Source organism: Bison bison, unplaced genomic scaffold, assembly GCF_000754665.1.
Source record: "Bison bison bison isolate TAMUID 2011002044 unplaced genomic scaffold, Bison_UMD1.0 scf7180017864289, whole genome shotgun sequence".
NCBI classification, from domain to species: Eukaryota; Metazoa; Chordata; class Mammalia; order Artiodactyla; family Bovidae; genus Bison; species Bison bison.
This window is the reverse complement of record NW_011494861.1, coordinates 3,869,268-3,894,143: the sequence shown is the minus strand read 5'-3', so window position 1 is coordinate 3,894,143 and position 24,876 is coordinate 3,869,268. Positions and strand designations below refer to the sequence as shown.

The 24,876-nt window shown below is 43.3% G+C and overlaps 1 protein-coding gene across 1 annotated transcript in view; it reads right to left on the bottom strand.

Annotated features, from left to right (window-relative positions):
- The window catches only part of CLSTN1 (calsyntenin 1), a 41,159-nt gene extending 17,580 nt beyond the window's left edge, over positions 1-23,579 (bottom strand). Inside the window, exons 1-8 of the mRNA XM_010850190.1 lie at positions 23,408-23,579; positions 12,222-12,251; positions 10,865-11,060; positions 8,889-9,097; positions 6,742-6,891; positions 6,438-6,623; positions 3,028-3,276; positions 1,745-1,866 (exon numbers count right to left, since the gene is read on the bottom strand). Of these exons, the coding sequence (XP_010848492.1) occupies positions 1,745-1,866; positions 3,028-3,276; positions 6,438-6,623; positions 6,742-6,891; positions 8,889-9,097; positions 10,865-11,060; positions 12,222-12,251; positions 23,408-23,564 (1,299 nt within the window). The 5' untranslated portion in view covers positions 23,565-23,579. The remainder of the gene's footprint in view (positions 1-1,744; positions 1,867-3,027; positions 3,277-6,437; positions 6,624-6,741; positions 6,892-8,888; positions 9,098-10,864; positions 11,061-12,221; positions 12,252-23,407) is intronic.
- Between the last annotated feature and the right edge of the window lie 1,297 nt (positions 23,580-24,876).

Genomic DNA, 24,876 nt, shown 5'->3' with positions numbered 1-24,876 from the left:
GGAACTAAGATCCCCCATGCCGTGGGGTGCAGTCAACTTTTTATTTAAAAGAAAAGAAGAAATTAAATATATAAATGCAGGCTATGATTATGAAAACAGAACTATACCTAAAATGTATACCTATGCTGCAAAAGTTTTTTTCTGGATACCTTTCTTAGTGTCTTGAAAAAATTTATGACAATGGTTTCCGAGAAAGAAATGATCTAGGTAAATAAAAATGACAACAGTAAGAGATGAATGCTGTCACCTGGACAGTGACCTCATCTTTCTACCAAAACACACTTTCTTCCTCTCATATGGGCTCTTATGTATCTATCTTGTAACAGTTTCAGACAATGTTATATTTCACCAACTATAAGCACATATAACACTATGTCCGCTCATATCTACTAACTCCAGGAGACAAATAAATTAAGCCCAGGCCAAATGTTTCCTTCTTGTCCCAACTCTAAATCATGAGACAAAACAACCTGCTGTGATTGTAATGGAAAGGCTTTCTCAGTTCACAGCATCTCTTTGTTTCCTATAACACATTGATTCTTTGCACATGACACTTGCTTTTTTACCACTGCAACTGCTAGGAAATCAGCCTTGCAAAGATATGACATCATCACAAGAAGTTTATAATACGATCTAATGCCAAAACTGTAAACTCCTAATACTCCTTTAATACACCTAAGACCTAGCAATTCATGTGATGTCTCAAAGATGTCAAGACTGCTGGTTCCTTGAAAATTTAAAATATCGTGTCCCTGAATTTGCTGAGGCACCAAGAGTCCTGGGCACAATTTGGGAGCCAAGGACTTAGACAATGAATAAACAAATACAAGGATCTCAATTTTTAAGTAAGTGCTGCTTATCTCAATAAATTATAACACAGTATTTTGTATTTGAAACATACTATTTCTTTATATAGGCACACCTTGGAGATACCACAGGTTTAGCTCCAGACCACAGCAATGAATCAAGTATCACAAGAAAGTGAGTCACATGAATTTTTTTGGTTTCTCAAAGCATAAAAAGTTATATTTACACTATACTATTAAGTGTGCAACTGCATTATGTCTAAAAAATACCTGTGTCTGTGCGTCTGTATTTTAGTCGCTTACTCATGTCCAACTCTTTGCGACCACATGGACTGCAGACTGCCAGGATCCTCTGTCCATGGAATTCTCCAGGTAAAAATACTGAAGTGGGTTGCCATGCCCTCCTCCAGGGGACCTTGCCTGACCCTGGGATCAAAGCCAGGTCTCCTATATTTCAGGTAGATTCTTTACTATCTGAGCCACCAGGGAAGCCTAATTTAAAAATACTTTACTAAAAACTGTAACCATCATCTGAAAATGCTTAGGACTTCCAGGGCAGTCCAGTGGTTAAGATTCCATGCTCTCAGTGCAGGCGCTGGGGTAGGGGGGCACAGGTTTGATTCCTGGTTGGGGAACTAAGATCCTGCATGCTGCAGAGTATGCCCCCCCCAAAAAAAACCCAATATCTGAGAAGTACAATAAAATAAGGTAAGCCTGTATTAATATTTTATGTATAAAATACACACATGTAAAAAAAAACAAAGTCTTTCAATGTGAAGGAGTTCCATGGATTTAATGTGCTATCCTATTACCCACAGACACAGAAATCGTAAAATCTTCAATACACCTTGCCCGTAAATAGTTGGTCCTGTGCAGTTTCAGTGCCCATTTACTCTCTCTGAAAAAAAATCCTATCAGTGAGTTTTCCATTCCCTCACCTGACTCAGCTTCCAGTGGAACTCTGCAGGTTTGTATTTCTTCTCTTCTGAAGGATCCTGACGGAGCAGGAAAACCAGCCGGCAGCCGTGGACATAGAGTGAGTAATGGTGTCGGTTCATCTCTGCAGAGAGAAATTCTACTGGTAAACCGCCAGCTTAACTCACTACTCACCAGACAGCTTTTGCAGAAACTAACACCTGTGCCCAGCCATTTTTATTCTGGCTGGCCAAAAATTAATTCTGTTATTTCACTAACACTTTGTGGGTTATTACATTCAATAGTTACACCTGACACATCTGTAAATCTTCTCCAGCACCATTCAGTTTCATTTTCACTTTCTACATGAGAATTAATCACTAAGGTTTTTTGTCTGTTAGTTGAATATTCACATCATCTGAAGTATAACTATATTCTGAAGAACTACCATCTTATGAGACTCCAGTATACATGTCACTCAGACAATTAGAGAAAGTATCTGCATTAAAATTCACCGAAGAATTCTTCTTCACTCAAAATTTCATTATGCATCATTGTAAAAAAAATTTAGGGTAATAAACTTGTGTTTACAATATACACAAGTTTGGAACAAAAATCTAAGAGCGAAATGTGAATAACAACAATCGTTAAGTTGTGCAGTGAATCCTTGATCAATTTTAAGTTCTAACAACTTAACACAGTGATGTTAATCATATCACTCTCTAAAAATGTGCATCTCCAGTCAATAATGTGTTAAGACCCAAAGGAGAAATAAAAGCTGTTATTTCTTCAATGGATTTTGAAGACAGTTTTACCAGCCTAAACGAACTCTCCAGGGTGGGCCAAGGCAGGGTTAGGAACAGATACACTTGGGTTGTGGGCTTCCCAGGTGGCACTAGTGGTCAAAAACCTGCCTGGAAATGCAGGAGATGTAAGAGCTGCAGGTTCAGTCTCTGGGTTGGGAAGATTCCCTGGATGAGGACATGGCAACCCACTCCGGTATTCCTATCTGGAGAACCCCACGGACAAAGGAGCTTGGAGGGCTGCAGTCCATAGGGTCACAGAGAGTTGACATGACTGAAGCGACTCAGCATGCATGCATGCACGCAAACATGCACACTTGGGCTTTACTGAGAAGTGGGGCCTAATCCACTGAGTAAAACTAACAAATGCCTAGATGCCAGTGCCAGATCTTGAGCAGAGAACCACGAGTGTCACCAACAGCCTGTGGGAGCCTTTAGGGTTAGAATAAGTGCCGGCTCCAGGCTCCACTGTAAGGATGTCCCTTACAGCGAAGCTGACCTACCTGTTTTGTCTGAGCTGCAAAGAATCGTCTCCTTCTTCTTGCCAAATGGCCCGTGCCTCATCCACACAGAGATCGTAAAGGGCTCCTTGGGATTGACGGAGACGATGCCGTCTGGGACCCTCACCGCCTGAGTGCCGTTGAACTCAAAGACCTGGTCGCTGTCATGGCCGTTGTCCGTGGGAAGGCCAACGGTCCAGTTCCAGGAGCCTCCTGGGGAAGGCAGCAGCTCAGCTGTGCCAGACGCAGCACCTGAAGCAACACAGTGACGCTTACTGTGCACCATGCGATGAACTCACATGGGATAAGCATTTCAAGGCCCACGAGGTACAGTCTTTATTTTAAAATTACTATTGAAACATAGTTAACTTACAATGTTGTGCTAGTTTGAGGTACACAGCAAAGTGATTCAGTTATACATAAACGTATTCTTTTTTTACATTCTTTTTCACTATAGGTTGGTACAAGATATTAAGTAGAGTTCCCTGTGCTACATAGTAGGTCCTTTTTGTTTATCTGTTTCATAAATAGGAGTGTGTATATGTTAATCCTCTGCCCTTTCTCCTTTGAAAAGCCTAAGTTTGTTTTCTACGTTTATGCATCTATTTTGTAAATAAATTCATGTGTATTTTTTTTATTCTTCTTAGATTCCACATATAAGTGATATCATACGACGCTCATCTTTGTCTGTCTGGCTTACTTCACTTAGTTTGATGATCTCTAAGTCCATCCATGTTGCTGCAAATGGCATTATCTCTTTCTTTTTCATGGCTCAGTAATATCACACACACACACACTATCCATTCATCAGCTGACGGACACAGGCTGCTTCCATGTCGTGACTGTTGTGAACAGTGTCGCTCTGACACTGGGGCACATGTATTAAGGCACCGTATTTATCTTAATGGCTAAACAATCTGCTAATTCAGTTTTCTTTTCCTCAAAACTAAGAGTTTTTATTACTAAAAAGATGAAAAAATAACCATGGTTATTATCTTTAAAAAAAAGAAAAAGAAGAAGGAATAGGAAAGAGGAGTTTTAACTTTTAAAAACTGTGACTCACTATGTTGTACAGCAACTATACTTTAATTAAAAAAAAAAGCAGCATTACTCGTGATCTCACAGTGTATACACTGTTAACATCTGGGTATAAACACTTCCAGTCCTTTCTTTATGATATACACGTATTACTAAAATATGTATAATGTGTATGAAAATATATTATAAAAATGGACTCCTACTCTGTACTTACATATATGACCATTCATAGTCTCGAGCACAATTTAAAATGTCTGAACAGCACTTTATTGGATAGAATTTGTACAATAATTTATTTAACTAATCTGTCCTGTGAGCAGAGTCACCTCTAATTCTTTTCTGTGATAAACCTTGCGTCGACGAGGACCTCAGGGTCTCCATGATTATTCCCTTAGGATAAATTCTAGAAACGGGATACTAAGCCAGAGTACATGAGACATTTTCACAACTGTTGTTAAACATTGCCAGGCTCAATTTTTTTTTTTTTTAATTCGTCCACAGAGAATTCTGCAACCTCTCCCAGCCCCTGGGCCCTTAACTTTCCTATTTATAGGAGCAGCAGGACTAGGCTAGAACAGATTGGTCTTTCAAGTATCATCTGATCTCAGTTCAAATCCAAGCTCAGGCTCTTCCTAAAAGTGTGAGGCAACTCAGTCTCCCTCAGTCTCAGCTAATTCCTCTGGAAAGATGAGGAATAACTCCACTGCCTTTGTGGGCCTGATGGGATGATAAAGAAAATAACACGTGTGCAAGTAACCTAGTGTATATAGGAAGCACTCGGACAGGAAATTCTTTCTATCTTTGAACTGTTCTGCTGAGAAAATGCTTATTAAATACCAAATAAATAATGGCAGCAGCAATATGGATGAAGCAAGAGACTATTGTACTGAGTGAAGTTCAGATCAGATCAGATCAGATCAGTCGCTCAGTCATATCCGACTCTTTGCGACCCCATGAATCGCAGCATGCCAGGCCTCCCTGTCCATCACCAACTTCCCGGAGTGAAGTTAAGTCAGGAGAGAAGGAGAAATATCCTATGACATCCCTTATATGAGGAATCTTAAAAGAAATGATACAAATGAACTTACAAAACAGATACAGACTCACAGACTTAGAGAAGGGTGTCAGGGGTGATGAATTAGGTGGGTGGCGGTGGGTGGGTGGGGAGAGTCAGGAAGTCTGGGGTCGACACTGCTGTATTTAAAACGGATAACCAACAAGGACCTACTGTATAGCCCAGAACTCTGCTCAATGCTATGTGGTGGCCTGGAGGGCAGGGGAGTTTGGGCAAGAATGGATACAGATAAATGTATGGCTGAGTCTCTTTGCTGTTCACCTGAAACTATCACCACATTGTTTGTTAACTGCTATACCCTAGTACAAAACAGAAAGTTTTAAAAAATAAAAAGCTAAAGAAGAAGAATGGCATGAGAAAGCATGGTTTTTACATTATACTTACATAATTTAAAACAGAAAATACTCCAGACCTCTTCACTTACACATTTTTAGGTACCTGATTATGAGAATCTGGACTCATAGTCAGACACCCAAGTATATTCAGCACAGGGATGAGCCAACAGAGAATATACTTTTTCCCTGTTGCTGCTTCTTCATATGACAATTTTCAATTATGTAAGAAAATCGGTTGCCCAAGTCTGTTATCATTTGGTGAAGAGACAAGTGAGCATCAGAAAACACTGCCTCCGAAGCTCTTACTGAGCAGCTCCCAGAACACAAGAGACCCTTCTGATCATCAAGAAGTAATTTAAGTTAGTGGTGTTCTGGGACTTCCCTGGCGATTCAGTGGTTAACACACCATGTTCCCACTGCAGGGGATACAGATTCAGTCCCTGGTCCGGGAACTAAGATCCCATGTGCTGAGCAGAGTGGCCAAAACATAACATAAAAAAGTTACTGGTGTTCTACCACCAGCTGTGTGAAAGATTCTTCCTCAGCATTTTCCCTGAGAAGTATCCATACCTCTCCTCCACCTGACTTACATAAACCCGAAAAATATCCAGACTGATGGTGAAGATGGAGAACGAGCCTTGGGTCAAATTCTTGACCATTCTATGCTCCACGTGCTCCACACCTTGTTTGTGGGACACAAAGACTATATATTCAATGCAGGTTTCATTTTCATTTCCTATTTCACGTTTGCCAAAAGCTATCACGTTACCTAGTTTTTTTTCTTTAGTCCTTAAATAATAATTTCATTTTATTTAAAGCACACTCCTTACAGAGCCCTTATTTGGATGATTCCCAACGTATGTTAGAGAAAGACATGCTTGAAATCAGTGGGTCTTAAGGTAGCACACGCACACACTCTTCTGAATGGGCTTTTGGGGCCTGGGGTTCCTCCCTCGCCTCCTTACCGCAGAGCCGATGAAGTGACTTCTCGGAGTAGGTGTCACGGTCACAGCCCTTCCCGATGTGGCTGGTCTCCAGCTCCACCACCACCTGTGCCGAGGCCACCGACTCGTCACACGTTTCCAGGTGGACATTCGGAAAGAGTGTCAGAGCGCCGGTGCCAGGCTCGTATTCCACCCTGTTGTTCCATCCTGCGTGGGCCCACGGGGAGGGTGGGGTGGAGGGGAGAGGAGGAACACTCCTGTTAGGTCTCCATGGTGGACAGACTTTTGGAGCAGGTGCGAGAGCAGCACAGAGAGGGAGGCTCACCTTGCCACCCAGGGGTGCAGGTGGGCTTGATGCTGATCTTCACCAAAACGTCTTCTGCTGCTCTTTTCTTCCCGCAGTCGTAGGCCGTGACAGTCAGCTTGTACTGGTGCTCTTTACCATAGTTCAGCTTCTCTGTGTTTTTAATGTAACCTTCCAAAGGGAAAAACAACAGTGAGAACCGAAACCCATTCCGTTTCCCTCCTCCTGACTTTTTAAATTGAAGTACAGTTGATGTACAATACTGTGTCAGTTTCAGGTGTACAGCACAGTGATTCATGTATATACACATTTTTTTCCAGATTATTTTCAAGCCCATGTTGTGTTTTACTTCTGTCGTCCTACGCTGAAACACAAAATGCACGTGCTTTCAGCCCTGGAAGTACTAACACAGAAATAAACTTATGCTTCAGATAATTAACACTCAGTTTGGCTTTCCTGAGCTTGAACACACGCTAAATCCACCTTGAAAGACTGTTTAAGCAGAAGAATGAGTCTACAGAATGCAGCCTTCATTTATTCTTACAGCTGTATTTGATTTTATATTTAAGATTTAATATGTAAGGGCTTCCCTGGTGGCTCAGTGGTAAAGGAGACATGGGCTCGATCCCTGGGTCTTGGGAAGATGCCCTGGTGAAGGGAATGGCAACCCACTCCAGTATTCCTGCCTGGGAAATCCCACAGACAGAGAAGCCTGGCAGGCTACAGTCCATGGGGTCACAGAGTCAGACACGACTTACTGACTAAACAACAACAAGATAATGTGTAAAAGCATAAATAGACAAAATAATCCAAGTAATTCAAATATTAAATATGAGATGAAGCTGCTTTAAATACTTTTTGCTAAAAGATTTACTTTTTTAGAGAGACTTCCTACCCTCGCCAAGCAGGAGAGAAGCCTGCTTTCTCAACATGTGTGCAGATATCTGCAAAGTGTTTGCATCGTGTCCATCATTTCATCGAAGATTCTGGACTGTGTGTTAACAATGGAGACACCACAGGATCATCAAGAAGCCATAACCCAATAAAGAAGCTGAGCTCCAGACTAAGTTAATACTGTTCCATTACTAAGGATGGAGGTGGGGCTGGCAGTAAGGTATCAACTTCATTTTCAAGATGAGGCAGAAGATTCCAATGTGATGGAGAACAGAAAACAAGGCAAATTGAGAAGCAGTCTTGTTCGGATGCAAGCTGGCTGAAAGGCAGGGAGATGATAAAATAAAAACATCTTAGGCAGTGGATTTTTATTAGATTTCAGTGGGAAAGGAGAAAAATGATCATCCTAAAAGAGAATGTTTTTGTCAAACATCAAACTTTGGTGTCAGAAAACAGGCTTTTAGGGGACAGAGTAAAAATTTAAACGTAATCTAAACAGATATTTCTCCAAAGACATACAGATGGCCAAAAGGCACCTGTATGAAAAGATACTCAACAAGGCTAACTATTAGAGAAATGTAAATCAAAACTACAATGAGGTAGGGAATTCTCTGGTGTTTCAGTGGTTAGGACTCCGAGCTTCCCTGCACGGAGCAGGAGTTCAGTTCCTGGTCAGGCAACTAAGATCCCACAAGCCACTCAGTATGGACCACACACACAACTGAGTCACTGTGCTGTATACCTGAAACTAACATAACATTGTAAATCAACTATACTTCAATTTAAAAAAAAACTTAAGCGTGAAACAGACACACCAAGTTAGGACTTGCTATGGACTGAATGTGTGTGTCCTCCCAAATTCTTACACTTGAAGTTGTGACCCTCATGGTAATGTATTAGGAGGTGGGGCCTTTGGGAGGTGATGAGCTTTAGGTAAGCTCACAAGGGTGGAGCCCTCGATATGGGATCAGTGTCCATACAAGACAAAGAGACTAGAGCTTTCTCCCTGCCATGTGCGGACACAGCAAGAAGCAGGTCCTCACCAACACTGAATTACTGAGCACTCTGTCTTAGACTTCCCAGCCTCCAGAACTGTATGAAGTAAGTGTCTGTCATTTTGTGTTTATGGTGTTTGGTGAGAGCAGCCTGAATGGACTGACTGTGAGTTTCACTGAAGTGCAGACAAAGTGTGGGTTTGAAGCCAACTGGTGTAGAGGGGGCTGCCTGCCCCATCTCCCCGTCGGGGAGGAATGTGCCCACTTCTGGGTTCTCACCATCTTTGTCAACGGTGAATGGCACATCTGGGGTGACGATCTCATAGCTGCAGATTTGGCTGAACTGGGGGGAGCAGTCCGCGTCCACCGCCTCCACCCTCAAGATGCTGTCGTACTGCTTCCCCTCCACCACTGTGGCTTTGTAGGACTTCTCCTTGAACACGGGCGCATATTCGTTGACGTCGTTCACCTGAATGTGGACAGTTGCTCTGGAAGAACGGGGGGGAAAAAAGCTGTCAGTTTTGCTTGTTTGTATTTTTACCCGAAGAATAAACTTCTGCCCTATGGTTAAATTTCCTTTTTTTCCGATATCTTGTTTTATTAAATTATATGTGGAGATGAAAATTAAACTGCTCACTGTTTTTAATTTAGCATGGAGACAACAGAAAGTTAAAACAGGAATTTGGGTTGATGCTACAAAGTCCTACTGAGTAAGGCAGCTGATAAATAACAGACTTGGGAGACTTCCCTGGTGGTTCAGTGGTTAAGACTCTGTGCTTCCAAAGCAGGTAGCACAGGTTGAATCCCCAGTTGGGGAACTAAGATCCCATACACTGCATGGAGCAGTCAAAAAAAACAAAAGAGAGAGACGGGATTTTCTTGACAATGTAGGGCAGGGCATGCACAAGGCGGGTAACTGTATACCAGATATCTGTTTGTGCTCAACCCAGAAAGTTAAAAATATTTTGTTACAAAATCCGGGAAAAAAAAAAGTTAGGAAGTAGAGGTAAAAAGCAGAGATAGAAAATAGGAAATTATGAGCTTATTAAAACAAGTTTTATCCTGCTTCTAAGGAATAGAGAGCATCAGTAAACCACTGCTGGGATATCACCCACTACTGACCAACAAATGAAGGACTTCAGCTTGCCCTCCCTGATCAACTACATTCCATCTCCCCAGTGTGGGCACAAGAAAACTAAGGCATCATCAGACCAAGCTACTGAAAACCATCAGTCTCGAGTGCTACTGACCAGGGCATGTTTCTGAATCAGACAAGGTCCCTGACTGAAACAAGGCCTTTGTCAAGGAAAACCGCAACATCGCACTTTGTAAAATGGATGAGGCATGATTCACTGACATGTAGCATCCAGCTATTCACCAAGACCCTCCCTACCCCATGGTACCCCCATCCATCCTGACCCTCACAGTGGGATATGTGACATCACCTCACCCACGGAGCTTCTTTCCTTAACCAATACAGTAAGAAGAAACTGATACTTGGAAAAATTAAATTTGCCTAATGTTGGGGGACTAGTAAATGGTGGAGAAGAGACCTAGAAAAAGACTAAATCTAGGTCTTGTCCAATTGTCTCCGTGACACCAGTAGTTCTCAACTGGTAGGAAGCATGTGAACATACCCAGGATTGGGGGCAGAAGTAAGCTTTCTTTTACCCGCTCAAATGCATTTCATGCCCTTAAAATTTATGGGAAAAAAAAATACATATATATATAAACATAACAAAAGAATATCTTCCTCCAGGAAAAGCGGGCTTGTCGAATTTTCAATGGAAGGCCCTAGCATTTTTACTAGAGTAGCTGGGAGAATAAAATTACTCATTCATTTATTCAACATCTAACAAGTATTGGACACTTGCTGGGAGCCATACACAAGGGTAAACACACAGGATTCCTGCCCTCAAAGAGCTGACAATCTCAATAGGGACAATCAGAAACTATCCTCTGCCTTGTGTTTCAAAACTGAAAAGTCGTGGGACTTCCTTGGCAGTACAGTGTCTAAGACTCTGCACTCACAATGCAGGGCGCCGGGGTCCGATCCATGGTCAGGGAACCAGATCCCACATGCCACACTAACAGTTAGCATGCCACAACTAAGACCTGGCACAGCCAAATAAACAAATATTTTAAAAGCAAACAAAAGCAGTAAGTTTTAGGACAGTGGCAACAGTCACTGTTTTCCTTACACACACACACACACACACACACACACGCATACACTCTTTGTCCCGCTCACTTACTTGTGAGATTTTTTCACATTGGCCCCGTCTGGCCCCTTCCCGCAGTCATAGGCCTGGATGGTGAACGTGTAATCCTTCTGCAGCTCACAGTCCAGCTTCTCTGTGGAACGAATGACCCCCTCGCCAGTGGATTTATCCACCACCACTGCGTCAAAGGGCACATTCTGTCCATGAATCTTAAATCCACAAATCTCACCTGGGGAGTCAAAGCAGCATGGGTTAGGATTTCTGCCACACAAACCCAGGGTGCGCTCCCCTCCACCCCTAAAGAAAATGAACAACGACAATTCGGCAGCCAGGGGTTGGGGGTGGGGGGAGGGTCTGTGGACAAAGCGAGGGCGCTTGTGCTTTCATAGGGGGTAAGTTCTGGGGGCTTTAGTAAAAAGAAGCATGTTCTGGCTTTCCAAGCAACTTGTTTAACTTTGCATCCATTCATGCAGGAATACAAAAGAGAGAAAGAGAAAATATAGACAGGCATTTCACAGGAGTACTTAGGAGAGCTCCGGGGTAAAGTAGTTTCATTAGCTAACAGCCAAGGCCTGGTAACACAGAGGAGCTGCCCAGGGACCTGGGAGGGCCGGGCAGTGGTTTTGATTTGGACCAGAGAGGAGGCTAAAAGGCACAGTTAAGTGTTGAGAAAGGAAGAAGCGTGAGGCATAGGTTCAGCACCAGAATTACAGAAGGTCTGTCCAAAAAAAAAAAAAAAAATTATAAGAAACAAGTCTTCCTGTGCAATGAGCCTGGCTAAAATTAGGGAATCAAAACAAACTACTAAATGAGAAAAAGGTAGAAATACCAACTTTTCAGGCATCCATTTCAACAGCTATCATCTGTGATTGAGATACAGTCTCCATTCTGGGGAGGGATGTGCTAGACTGCCCTTGGTTTTGGACTTTATCCTATCAGACCTGAAGAAGAAGCCTGCCTGGGAATGGAAGTGCATCCAAGTTCGTTTATGAGCTTCACTGGGAGTTAAAGTGTAGGTCTCCATTCTGGCCCAGGGGAGAACACATATAAACATTCTGATGTGTGTAGAATATATTTCACATAAAAACAAAACTTCCAAAATTACAACAAGCAGAAAATGGTTACACAGTGAATCTCTCAGATCCAATTTTTTAAAAAAGAATAGGATTATCCATATAGTTCAAATGGATGTCTGATTTCCAGATATTTCTAACCAAGGGTTTGGTTACATACAATTCCCATCAATAGACTTAAAAAATAGAAACAAAGTAGGAGAATAAATAGGGGGAAAGAGCATGACAGTTTCTTCTGTTTGAGGGCTGAGTCCCAATTTCATTAACATAGTTAGTGGGTTAATGTCATAAGAGGGATAGAAAGAACCCTTTATCACCTTCTTTGGTGACTGTCACCTCAAAACTCTCTAAAGGGAGAAAAGATAAACCCATGTCAGTAATACAGGAAAGAACGAACTCTAAACAATAAGAAAAAAAAGTCAAAGATGCACATATTACATAGAAAAGCTTGACATCGTTTAACAATACACTCAGTAGCCAGTGGCTAACATTGTTAGAGCAAAACTGAACCTTCAAGAACAAAATGTCTCTTTGCATCCCACTTACCACAGATGACACTAGCCTAGGGATGAAATACTGCTGTGAAGTTTCCTCACACCCACAGGTGTGATGGGGATCTCTCTTTTCAGGAATGCGTGGATGATAACAGTGTCTAAGTCAGTCTAGTTGCTGTTTTCTAGTTTTCAGATTTTCATTTTGAAGCTAAGTTCTTGGTGGCTGAATACCCTAACATTCAACTCATCATTGGCCTTAAGGAAACAGTGGGAGGGAAGGGTTTTATTTCAACCCCTTTGTTCTTGGCCTGAATAAATAACCATGTTTTCTCATCTAAGGTACCCAACCAAGGCAACCCATATCCATACAGAGACCTCTTCTCCTGGAACATCTGCTTATATGTGAACTGAAAGCAGATTCGGTCCTAACTGTAGCGATGCTGCCACGATCATGGTTTTCACTTCCTGAAACACCTGTTCTTCCAAGTCAGTATAAATCCTGCTCACCTCCCCCTACGACCCACTAGAGAGCAGATACAAGAAGGTCAGGGGTACCCTGCCCCAGACTCGGCGTGGCCTCGCCAAGGAAACCAAAAGGTTACCCAGCCTCAATTTCCTGCCCCCCCCCTTTTTTAATGTATATCCCTGAACAGTATTGTTTCATTGTGTTTGTGACATGCAGTTCTTGTGACTTGATTTTTCACTCCACCTTTTCCAGCCGTGCGCATCTGAGATGTATTTATCTTTGCTAGCACCTGCAGATACAGAGTTCATTCACTCTCACTGGTACACACAGTTAGAAGCCAGTGAGTTAAAACGTAAGTGCTTAAAACACTGCCCAGCATAAAGGAAGCCCTCCACAAACACTGGCTGTTGTGGTAATGATTTCCCATTGTGTGAACACACTGGAGTTCCAGTGCTCTGCTGTGTGAACAAGGCTCAAGCCACTAGCCACGTGGCTTAAAACTGCTTAAAACTGAACTGAAATTCATGTTAAAAGTGCATAATATTGGGCTTCCCTGGTAGCTCAGTGGATAAGAATCTACCTGCGAGTGCAGGAGACGCCGGTTCGATCCCTGAGCCAGGAAGATCTCACATGCCTCAGATCAACTAAGCCCAGGAGCCACAACTACTGAGTCTGTGCTCTAGAGCTCAGAAGCCACAAATGCTGAAGCCTGCGTGCCTTACAGCCCGTGCTCCGCAACAAGAGGAGCCCCCGGCAATGAGAAATCCATACACCACCGCCAGAGAGTAGTCCCAGCTCGCCACAACTAGAGAAAAGCCTGAGCAGCAATGAAGACCCAGCACAGCCAAATAAATAAATACTTTCAAAAATAAATTAAAAAAAAATTTTAAGTGCATAATAATACAAACTCAGTTCCTCCGTCGCACTGGCTGCATTTCAAGTGCTCAAGAGCCACACGTGACTAGCAACTATTCAATGGAGATGTAGACATGAACATTCCATCACACTGCAAGCTCTACTGGACAGCGCTGCTCAGGGCAGGGGGCAGGCAAACCGGCAGGCCACGTCCAGCCAGAGCGTATTTCTGAGTGGCCTGCGAGCTGAAGATGGTTTCTGTGTGTTATTTCATGACACAAGATAATTATAAGAAATTCAAATGTCAGTGTCCATAAGCAATGTTTTATCAGATCAGATCAGTTGCTCAGTTGTGTCTGACTCTTTGCGACCCCATGAATCGCAGCACACCAGGCCTCCCTGTCCATCACCAACTCCCGGAGTTCACTCAAATTCATGTCCATCGAGTCGGTGATGCCATCCAGCCATCTCATCCTCTGTCGTCCCCTTCTCCTCCTGCCCCCAATCCCTCCCAGCATCAGAGTCTTTTCCAGTGAGTCAACTCTTCGCATGAGGTGGCTGGAGTTTCAGCTTTAGTATCATTCCTTCCAAAGAAATCCCAGGGCTGATCTCCTTCAGAATGGACTGGTTGGATCTCCTTGCAGTCCAAGGGACTCTCAAGAGTCTTCTCCAACACCACAGTTCAAAAGCATCAATTCTTCGGTGCTCAGCCTTCTTCACAGTCCAACTCTCACATCCATACATGACCACAGGAATGTTTTATAGGGATGCATAAAACAGAGACCTGCTAATGTCTTGTCTCGGGCTTCTTCCCCATGCCTCTCCCCGACAGTGGCACAGCTCGGTCACTGCCAAAGAGACCATCCCCCCATGGACTGCAAAGGCTCAAATCCTCACTGCCAGCCTTTTAGAGAAAGACTGGCTGATCACTGCTCTTTAATCCACCATGAGCAGAAACTGCTGGGTACCAGCTGTGTCCAACTGTTATCCAGAATGTGGTAATTCGCTTGACTATGTTTGCACTTTTGGGGTGTAACTAATAGAGTGGGATATATATTAAGATATGTCAAGTTTCCCAGCTTTAATTCAGTGGTATAATAACATCTTGGTTTTGTGTTTTTTTTTGAATTGGAAGTCTGCTGTTCTAAAGAGAAAACGGTGAGGCGTCCTACGTCACTCACAGTGAGTGACAAGGCTTTCCCAACAAGGCCACTGCATAGGGAAGTGAGGTTTAAGACCTCAGATGAAGCCTCTGACCTGGGTGATGCTGCCTACACAGTGCCATGCTGAGTAAGAATTCAAAGACACTCACCAGGGACCTCCCTAGTGGTCTACTGGCTAAGACTCCACACTCACAGTGCAGGGAGCCTCGGTTCCATCCCTGGTCAGAGAACTAGATCTCACATGCTGCAACCAAGATCCCACCTCCCACACCCAAGAGCTGGCACAGCTTAAAAAAATTAGACACTCAGTCAAGCACTGTCCTTGAGATTGCTTCTGACCATGGGACCACAAGGAGAAATGGAACTGTCTGCTAGAAGCTGTAAACTGCCTGCTTCATGCTACCAGGCTGGGAGGAGGGGATAAACTTGGGCATCTCTCAGCCTTGTCAAAGAAGGACATCTCAAAATCAGCTCTCGTATTCGACTTCCTTTCTGTCCTGTTCCTTCCCACTCAATCCAGACCATGTACTATTGCTCCAGGCTTTCCACGTGGTGCGAGTGGTAAAGAGATGTGGGTTCGATCCCCAGGTTAGGAAGATCCCCTGGAGAAGGAAATGCCAACCCACTCCAGTATTCTTGCCTGGAAAATTCCATGGACAGAGGAGGAACCTGGTGGGCTACAGTCCATGAAGCTGCAAAAAGTGGGACACGACTGAGCAACCACTGCTCCACTAGATAAATCTACAGCTCTGCTCTCATCATGTCTGAAATCCCCCACTGGGTTCCCTGGACAACCGACCCCTCTAGCCCTGCTGGCCTCAGAATGGACAAAACCTCCTGTCTCTCTCCACTCTTCATTCCCCTAAGATCATCTAAAATAGTCAAAAGGAGCTTTAGTAAAGAATTTTTAAAAAGCAAAACAAAAAGATATAACAATGGATGAAGCCAGCAGAGCAGAGCTCTCACTTCTCTCTCTCTCTGGCCACGTCCAGTTCTCATCTGACAGTGCTGAGCCGTCACTTTCCACATCGGTCCTTTTGGCTTCCAGCTTCTTCCAAATCTTAGTTCAAGTTCTTCCCCAGACAAGAGAGGGTGTCTCTGGAGCTGTTCCTGCAGCCTCCCCAGGTTTGGCGCTGTCCTGCCCTCATGCTGCAGCCCCAGTGGAGGTCACCAGCACCAGCTTGGATACTTCAGGTTCTCTCGTGTGACAGAAATCCACTCCAGCCAACTCAGCGACAGGGCCTTCACTGAAGAGCCACCAGGAGCTCATGGAATTGACTGCAGGCCAGAGACAGGGACTTGGAGACGGTTAGAAACCAAGGCGGCTCCAGAGACCAGCGAAGAAGAGCCGCACAGTTCCACAGCAAGAAGGCCTGGATGGAAGGGCCATGCCCACAGCTGGTATCAGCACCTATCCCTCGGCTCGACATTCACATCCCAAGAGAGAGTGTGTGTCGGCCCGGCCTGGGTCATGCCTGTGCTTGGCTGGGGGAACAGGGTAACGGGTTGTAGACCCACCAACCTGGATCCAACCGGAAGGAGACCAGGGGCTGCTGAGGGAAAACTGACATTTTCTGAGCAGCAAGTGTCCACTACAACATGCCTGCTAATCCACCTCTCCTCCCTGACCCACTTCTCTCTCCCTGGCCTTGGCACCCTTGCCTACCAGCTAGACGTCCAGGCTGACTCTTACTTATGGTGACTTTTGAATTCCTTGCTTACTGGTCCAGGCTAGTTTCTGGAACCAGCCCACGTGTGGCTCTAATCAAAACAGTTTTTCCAGGTACCTCAGATGTACAGTAACGAAAAACACACACCCAAGGGTTACGCCCTAATGGCCCAGGCACAACAACCTGTGATGGACTCTCACATTCCAGCGCGCCAGGAACTGTCCGAGAAACTTGCTGAACATGTCCTTTGCCAAGCCCCCTTCCCAGAAATTCAGATTCAGCAGCTCTGGGGCAGAGCCCTGTCATCTGCGTTTCTAACAAGTGCTGCCAGGAGGCTCCAATGCCGACAAGCTGCAATCCACACTTGAGAGATTGGCCTATCAGTGGTTTCCAAACCTCACCGGCTGGTTATAAATTTCTAAGCTGTGCTCTTACAAGTACAGACTCAACTGGGCAAGAGCAGACAGGGGAACCTGACGGATGCGCCCCAGGACCGTCTGGATGCAGTACTAGAAACCACGGGCGAGGTGACATCCTGTCTAACTCAGCCTGGCAACAGAAACCATGCAGCTCTGGGCTCATTTCCAACCCTCTGCTCCTCCGACACACCAAACGGGCTGACTCTTCACCCACCTCTTTGGGACCCCTGCTAGCTCCCACCTCTGTTCCATCCTCCCCACTGCCCGTTACTGCCCAACCATGTACATCCTTCCCATCCTTGGCAGGAGCTCGAGTCTGCCTTTAGAAATCACGTCCTTATCTTTTCATGAACTCCAGTCTACCCAGTGCTGCCTCTCTCACTTGACAATGACCTACAGATGTCCAGGCACCCATGCTTAACTCTCGGACAATGCTGGTCTCACCTTCCCACCTAGAAGACCAGTGTTCTGAGAAATGCTTTTTTGTAATTTCTGGGAGGCCTAGCAAAGCTACCTAATATTTAATGATTATTGATCTCAAACCATTCCTTGTTTATTTAAAACTGCTACTCGACCGATTACTGCCTTGCACTAGGCTGAGTTACACAAGATTTCTGACATTCCGATTTTTCACGTATTTTGACATTTTCAGACAAAAATGGCATTTTCATGTGACTTAACCTAACATATCCAACTCATGGCTGCAAACACAGTCCCAGCCCAGCTGCACATGCTGACAAAGCAAAACTGGGCGGAGGTGTGTGGTGGTGACGCCCGTGGGCCACCCTCAGGGCATGTGAGTCACGAGAATTACACAGAATATGGAGAAGAGCAGCACAGATATGAGCCAGTTCTAATTAAATGTCAACAAAAGTACAGCTCCTGTTCTTGTCCTGAAGTTTCTTGTGGACTCCATTCATATCATAATTGTTTAATCTTGTAAAATATCTGTACTCAGATTAGGAAGGCAGGAAAAAGAATGCTTCTATAACCACATATGAAAGGAAAGAGCTTCAAAAAAGGTAGGGGGTGGGGGTGGATGCAGGGCTTCCTAGGTGGCAGGGTGTAAAGAATCCCCTGGTCAATGTAGGACATGCAAAACGTTCAGGTTGGATCTCTGCATCAGGAAGATCTCTGGAGGAGGAAATGGCAACCCACTTCAGTATTCTTACCTGGGAAATCCCACGGACAGAGGAGCCTGGTGGGCTACAGTCTATGGGACCACAAAGAGTTGGATACGACTATGCATGCACGCAGAGTGTTCAGCTCCCAATACAGGCAACTCACTGGGGTCAAAGGTGTCACCGTAAAAACAGCAACAATGTGGCTGATAAAGTGGCTCCAGCCTGTAACTGCCCGTTAAATACATACAATGCACACCACATGTTTTATCCCCACCTCTACTCGGGCTTTTAGCAGATTAAAGAAAAGGGGCTGAACTGAATGGTGTGGTTTTCATTTTCTAAAATGCTTGACCAATACCAAGACTTTATTTACCTAGTCTTACCCCGGGCCAAACCCTGTGCATTTCACATGATCGTCTGATGAGTGACAAATTACAACACACTTCGGTGACCAGGCTTCCCACATTTCACGGGTGTTTATTTAGGAGTTTAGACAAGTCATCTCCAGTGGCTACCCACACACAGGCCCTATTACGGGATTAAGACCGTGGACCAGAATGTTTACCGTGTCGTAAAGTCAGTGTCGTGAGAGCCGACCTGGTGAAGCTAAGAATCACACTGGGGTCAGGCTGCCTGGTTCAAAGGCTGAGCTGTCATTTGTGGGCTGAGTAATCTCAGGCAAACTCATTCGGTCCTTCTACCAGAATTTATGGATCACTGACTAGTCCCAGGGACTTCTCTGGTGGTCCAGTGATTAAGACTCTGCGCTTCCACTGCAGGAGGCACGGGTTCTATCCCTGGTCAGGGAACTGAGATCCTGCATGCTGTGAAGCATGACCAAAAATTAAAAATTAAACAAATCAAAACAAAAACCCAAACACCAACTAGTCCCGGGGGCTTGTTAAGGGACCGGGGATTAAATGGAGAACCTGGCAGTCATGCTGCTGACAGATGTGCTCTGAGCCTCTGTTTCCTCATCTGGAAAATGGGGGCATGACAGTCTCTACCACTGAGACTGCTGGAAGGAATCAAAGGAACCATGCAGAGCCGGAGAACACCCCACGCTACACAGAAGAGAGCTCAGTCAATGTCAGCAGTGGCTGCTGCCACCACCACCGTGATGCTAAAGTAAACTTAACGTCACCACCAACTGCAACCAAAGCTCAAAATAAGGCTCCAGACCCGTCCTCTGCTTTACCCAAAAAACATCTAAGAAACTCAGTGAGAAAATGGAATACTACTAAGACTACTAGAGGAAGATGGAAGACAGTTCTCATGTAATGTTATATGCAAAAAAATTTTTTTAAAGATTCCTAACAGCAGCAGTGAACACTGAAAATAGCACTTACTACATACCAGGCATTGTTTTAAGCTCTTCCTATTTATAAATAAATAAGCTAATATTTTCCAAACCCTATAAGGTATATGATATTATCTTCATGTTACAAATGATGAGAATGAGGCTCAGAGATGTTAAGTAATTTGCCCAGAGCCACACAGCCAATGAGCCTCACAGCCAGGATTGAAGCACTAGGCTCCAGGATTTGTGTTCCTTATGTACCTGTCTGCTACAGCCCGGTGGGGGCAGTGCTCTGCGTAGCAGCTGGATGGGAGTTGGATGGGTACCATGGTAACAGAAGAGGGAGGGAGAGAGGAGGTCCCTTCCCAGGACTGTGCGGCTACTCACTTCGGTAGGAAAAGGACTATGCTTCAGGAAGAGTAGATGAGCACCAGTTCCACCCCTGGGTGTATAATCGAGAGCACTGAACATCCACACAGAGACTTGTACACAGATGTTCACAGAATCACTACTCACAGTGGCCACAAAGTACAAACGACTCTGATGCCCATTACCGATGGATGAGTAAACAAAACGTGGTCCATCCATATACCGAAATATTATTTGGCAATAAGAAGGAACAAGGGACATGCCACAACGTGGTGAACCTCCAGATCATCGTGCTAAGTGAAAGGTGCGAGTCACAAAAAGCCGTGTGTTGTTCTTGTGTGAAATATCCAGAATACAGGCAAATCCAAAGACACGCAGTAGACTAGTGGCTGCCAAGGGGAGTGACTGCTAACAGAGGCAAGGGTTTCTTTCTGGGGTGATGAAATGCTGTAGGGCTTCCCTGGTGGCTCAGACGGTAAAGCGTCTGCCTGCAATGCGGGAGACCTGGGTTCGATTCCTGGGTCGGGAAGATCCCCTGGAGAAGGAAATGGCAATCCACTCCAGCACTCTTGCCTGGAAGATCCCATGGACGGAGGAGCCTGATAGGCTACAGTCCATGGGGTCACAAAGAGTCGGACACGACTGAGCGACTTCACTTTCACCACTGTAGAATTAGACAGTGGCTGATGGTAGAACAATCTTATGAAAACACTAAAAACCAGTGAACTGTATACATTATGGTATATGAACTGTATTTTTTTTAAAAAGACTATAAGACCAACTGTGCTCCCCTCTGAAAATCTCCAGAAGGAAAATATTTATTTTTTCTGTCCACGATGGCAAATGTAATCAAGTTACCACTATACTAGGCTCTACGCTGCTTCTCCATATAGTTGTTTAAAATCTCAATATATAACTTTGGCACATTAATAAAAAATACCTGAGAATCTCTAAAAACATAAAACCTTGTAAGTACTATTTCATTCAAGACTATATATCAAGGATTTTTTTTTCGCAATACTCATTTATATTTTAGCCAGAAACAATTACACAAACACTAACAACTTATATCAGGGGCCACACAGCATGTAATATCTAAAAAGTTAGATAAATCTTACATTTAATAATTTCACAATTAAAATGGTGTTTTTATTTCCCCAGTAGTAAACCCATATATCAAAACCAAAAAATAATAAAGAAAAATGAAACTATCTTCAATTGTGAAGGTAATAAATATTTTTGAAAAGAGAATTTACCATAAGAATCTATTTTGTATCCACCAAAAATAATGTATCTGAACTTAAAACAAAACTCACATTTTACTCAGGATGAAATAAACTATATCCCCTGGAGAAAGGAAAGGCTACCCACTCCAGTATTCTGGCCTGGAGAATCCCATGGACTGTATAGACCATGGGGTCACAAAGAGTCGGACACAACTGAGGGACTTTCATTTTCAAACTATACAAAATTGATTTTCTTCACCAAACTAAAAGCAATATTTTCTGTATTATTCCTACATACACCACAAAACACTTATTTTTGTAGGTTTTCTAGGTGTTGCTTAATACATTAAGTTTTAATAAATTACACAATAAAATTAAATTCAACAAGAAAGAAAAAAGTGACACGTAAAATGACTTCAAGGTTAGTACTCAATGTACATTTCATTTCCTACTTCCCATCCTCTGTAACTTTCTGTGCTGCCTAACACAGCATCACAGTTAAGAGCCATCCTGCCTGACTTGGAATCTGGCCTCTGACACATCTAAGCTGTGTGACCCAGAGCTGGTAAGTTAGCAGCTCTGTGCTTCAGCTTCCTCTCTTTAAAAAGGGGTGACAAGAAGTATACTTACCTCAAAAGGCTGTTGAGAATTAAACACAAGTGCATATTTGTACAGTACTTACAGCAGTGCCCAGGACACTGAATGCTTTATAAGGGTTATGAATCATGAGTGATATAACGGGACAGAGATCCACCAACAACAGGACTGGGTACAGCTGAGAATTTGTAAAGAGAGGCCTGGGGGAGTAGATGCCAGAACTCCTGACTGCAATTGCTAATCAAAATCAATTAGATGTCAGGGAGATGCAAGTACCCTCAGGAACATAAGCTAGATGACCCTAGTAAGGTTACTGACAAGACCCCGAAACGTCACACCCGCAAGGAGGAACTGTATATAATAAACAAAGGTGTTGCATGCAAAGTGTGTGTAAATATATCTATGCAAATACTCAAAAATTTAGTGATGCCCAGAGGAAACCATAGGCAATGCTAAAAATGATTTTTAAATCAGGGGTGGGGGGAACAACCAAAAAAAAAATCACCTTGGCTACCAAACAGAGACTGTGTGTGTCTTCCTAGCACAGAGCACTTCCTCTACCACGCATCTAATTGGATTTCTCTCTAAAAACCAATAAACGAGTAAAACTAATCAAGAAGATCTGTCTCTACCACTGACTCAATAGCACAAGCTGCTTCTCAGGTTACTCCCCTGGAAATGGGATGTGGCACTTGAACAGAAAGAAGAGAAATTCAGTCTTTAAATAGCTCTTCAGAGACATCCTTGCATTCATGTCTCCCATTTACCATAGTAAATTCAATGTATGGAATGATCTATATGAGCTAATTGAATTTTTCTCATTTGTTTTGAGGCAAACAGAACAAACACATTTTGTTCTGGAAAAACATCAGGCAAAAACCACTCTTTAAAAATTAACTTCACAACGTCCCTTTTGACTCTGAGGCAAAGAAAGGGAGAAGCAGCCTGTTCCTCTGCCTATTAAGGACGTGACCCCAGCCTTGACGTAAAGCAAGAACAGTTCTGATCTGCAAACTGCTGTTGGAAGCCACTGAGACAGCAGATCTTCAGAGCAACCCTTGATCTGTCCCAGTGAACACTGAGCTTACAATCTTATAAAGTAACATGCTAAAGATTTACTGAAAGTAACATCTAAGCCAAATGAAATCAGTCTAAAAGACTGCTCAATATTCTCAACTAAGTCTCTTCAGGTAACTGAAACCTAGGTAGTACAAAGAAAATCATGAGCTGTAATCACTTATATCAGGGGCCCCCAACTTCTGGAATCTGAAGCCTGAAGATCTGAGGTGGAGCTGATGTAATAATAAAAGTGTTCTATAAATCTAATGCGCTTGAATCATCCCCAAACCATCCCTTACCTCCTGCTACAGTCCATGGAAAAATTGTCTTCCATGGAACCTGGTCCCTGGTGCAAAAGGCTTAGGGACCACTGCTCCAGATTCTCACTGCTCAGAGACCAGGAGCACCAGGAAACAGGTTAGAAAGGCAAGGTTGCAGGTGCCCCCAGAACCACTGTATCCAAGCCTGCATTTTAAGCACGATCCCGTGCTCTGCACAGACACAAAAGCTTGAGATGCACTGGTCTGGATGCTCTCTTGCTGGTTACATCAAGACAAAGAACACAGTGATGCAATTAAATGTTTTGCCTTTCAAAAAGTACAGGCTTTGCAAGGGCAGTCAGGTACCCCTGTGATACGTGGGGGCCACACACAACCCTTAGCTATCAAGACATTCTCAGAAAGGCTCAGAAACAACCCAAATGGGACACGTGAAATGCTTCCCAGACTCACAACAGGGAGTAAACAAAGACAGGTTGGTACCTGCAAAGCGCAAAGGAGCATCTTTGTCCAGGGCGATGAGTGGGGGGTCGAGGAGCACGGTGCTGTCGCTCTCCGTAACTAAGCCATGATATGTGGGCTCCAGCCACGGCTTGTGCTTGTTGACTGTGTTTAAAAAGAGAAGGAGGAGAAAGGACATAGGCCAGGTTAGAACTGTTATTTTCAACACCACCGCTTTTGAAAACATACATCCATATCATTAACAATAAAACCCTCATGAGTCTGAAAGGCCACGCTGCTATTTTTTGTGGCCAAGTCTGGTAACAAGACCCAAGTGGGATGAACTCCTAAAGAAATGCAGAAATTATCTGAGGCCAACCCCCGAAGCAACCAAAAATAAGAAATGAACTGCTCTAGAAACTGAAAGAAAGAAAAAAGATTGATGGTTACATGGACAGTTTCACAGACTAACTCATACCACCTCTGTTTTCAACCGATCCTAGAAGAGTTACAAATAAAAATATGTTATCTCTTGGATTAAAAGATACAAACTGAACAACAAGGCCCTACTGTATAGCACACGGAACTGTACTCAAAATCTTGCAATAAACCATGGGTTTGTTGTTCATTTGCTAAGTCATGCAACCCCACAAACTATAGCCCACCAAGCTTCCCTGTCCTTCACTATCTCCTGGAACTTGCTCAAATTCCTGTCCACTGAGTCAGTGATAGAAAAGAATATGAAAAAGAATATACAGATATGATAACGATATAAAGATAAAGATAATGTACATGTGTGTATGAGAGAGAGAGAGAATATATATATAAGACCCCACAGACTGCAGCCCACCAGGATCCTCTGTCCATGGAATTCTTCAGACAAGAATACTGGGATGGGTAGCCATTCCCTCCTCCAAGGGGATCTTCCCGACCTAGGGATTAAACTCGGGTCTCCCAAACTGCATGCGTGCTAAGTCAGGCAGATTCTTTACCATCTGAGCCACCAGGGAAGCCCACATTTAAGAGTATATTCTTAAATATATACATATATTTTTAAAGACAGAATCACTTTGCTGTATATCAGAAACGCATTATAAATCAACTATACCTCAAAAAAAAGCTTTTTTTTTAAAGAGATACAAACCGTTACATATAAAAATATGTAACAAAGGTAGACTGTATAGCACAGAGAAATACAGCCATTATTCGAAAATAACTTTAAACGGAAAGCAATCTATAAATACACTGAATCACTCTATCTTACACCTGAAACTAACATAATATTGTAAATCAACTATACTTCAATTTTTAAAATGTTATTTCTTTATGATAATAACAGTATTATTTAAAATTAGCATTACAAAAAGAAATGTAAAACAAATGGGTGAAACAAAATTTATAAATATAAAATTACAAATATAATAAATTAAAAGAAAATGATACGCAAAATTCCTAAAAAATCTGACTGAAAACAGTGATCAGGAAAAACCTGCTTTAAAAAACAATGATAA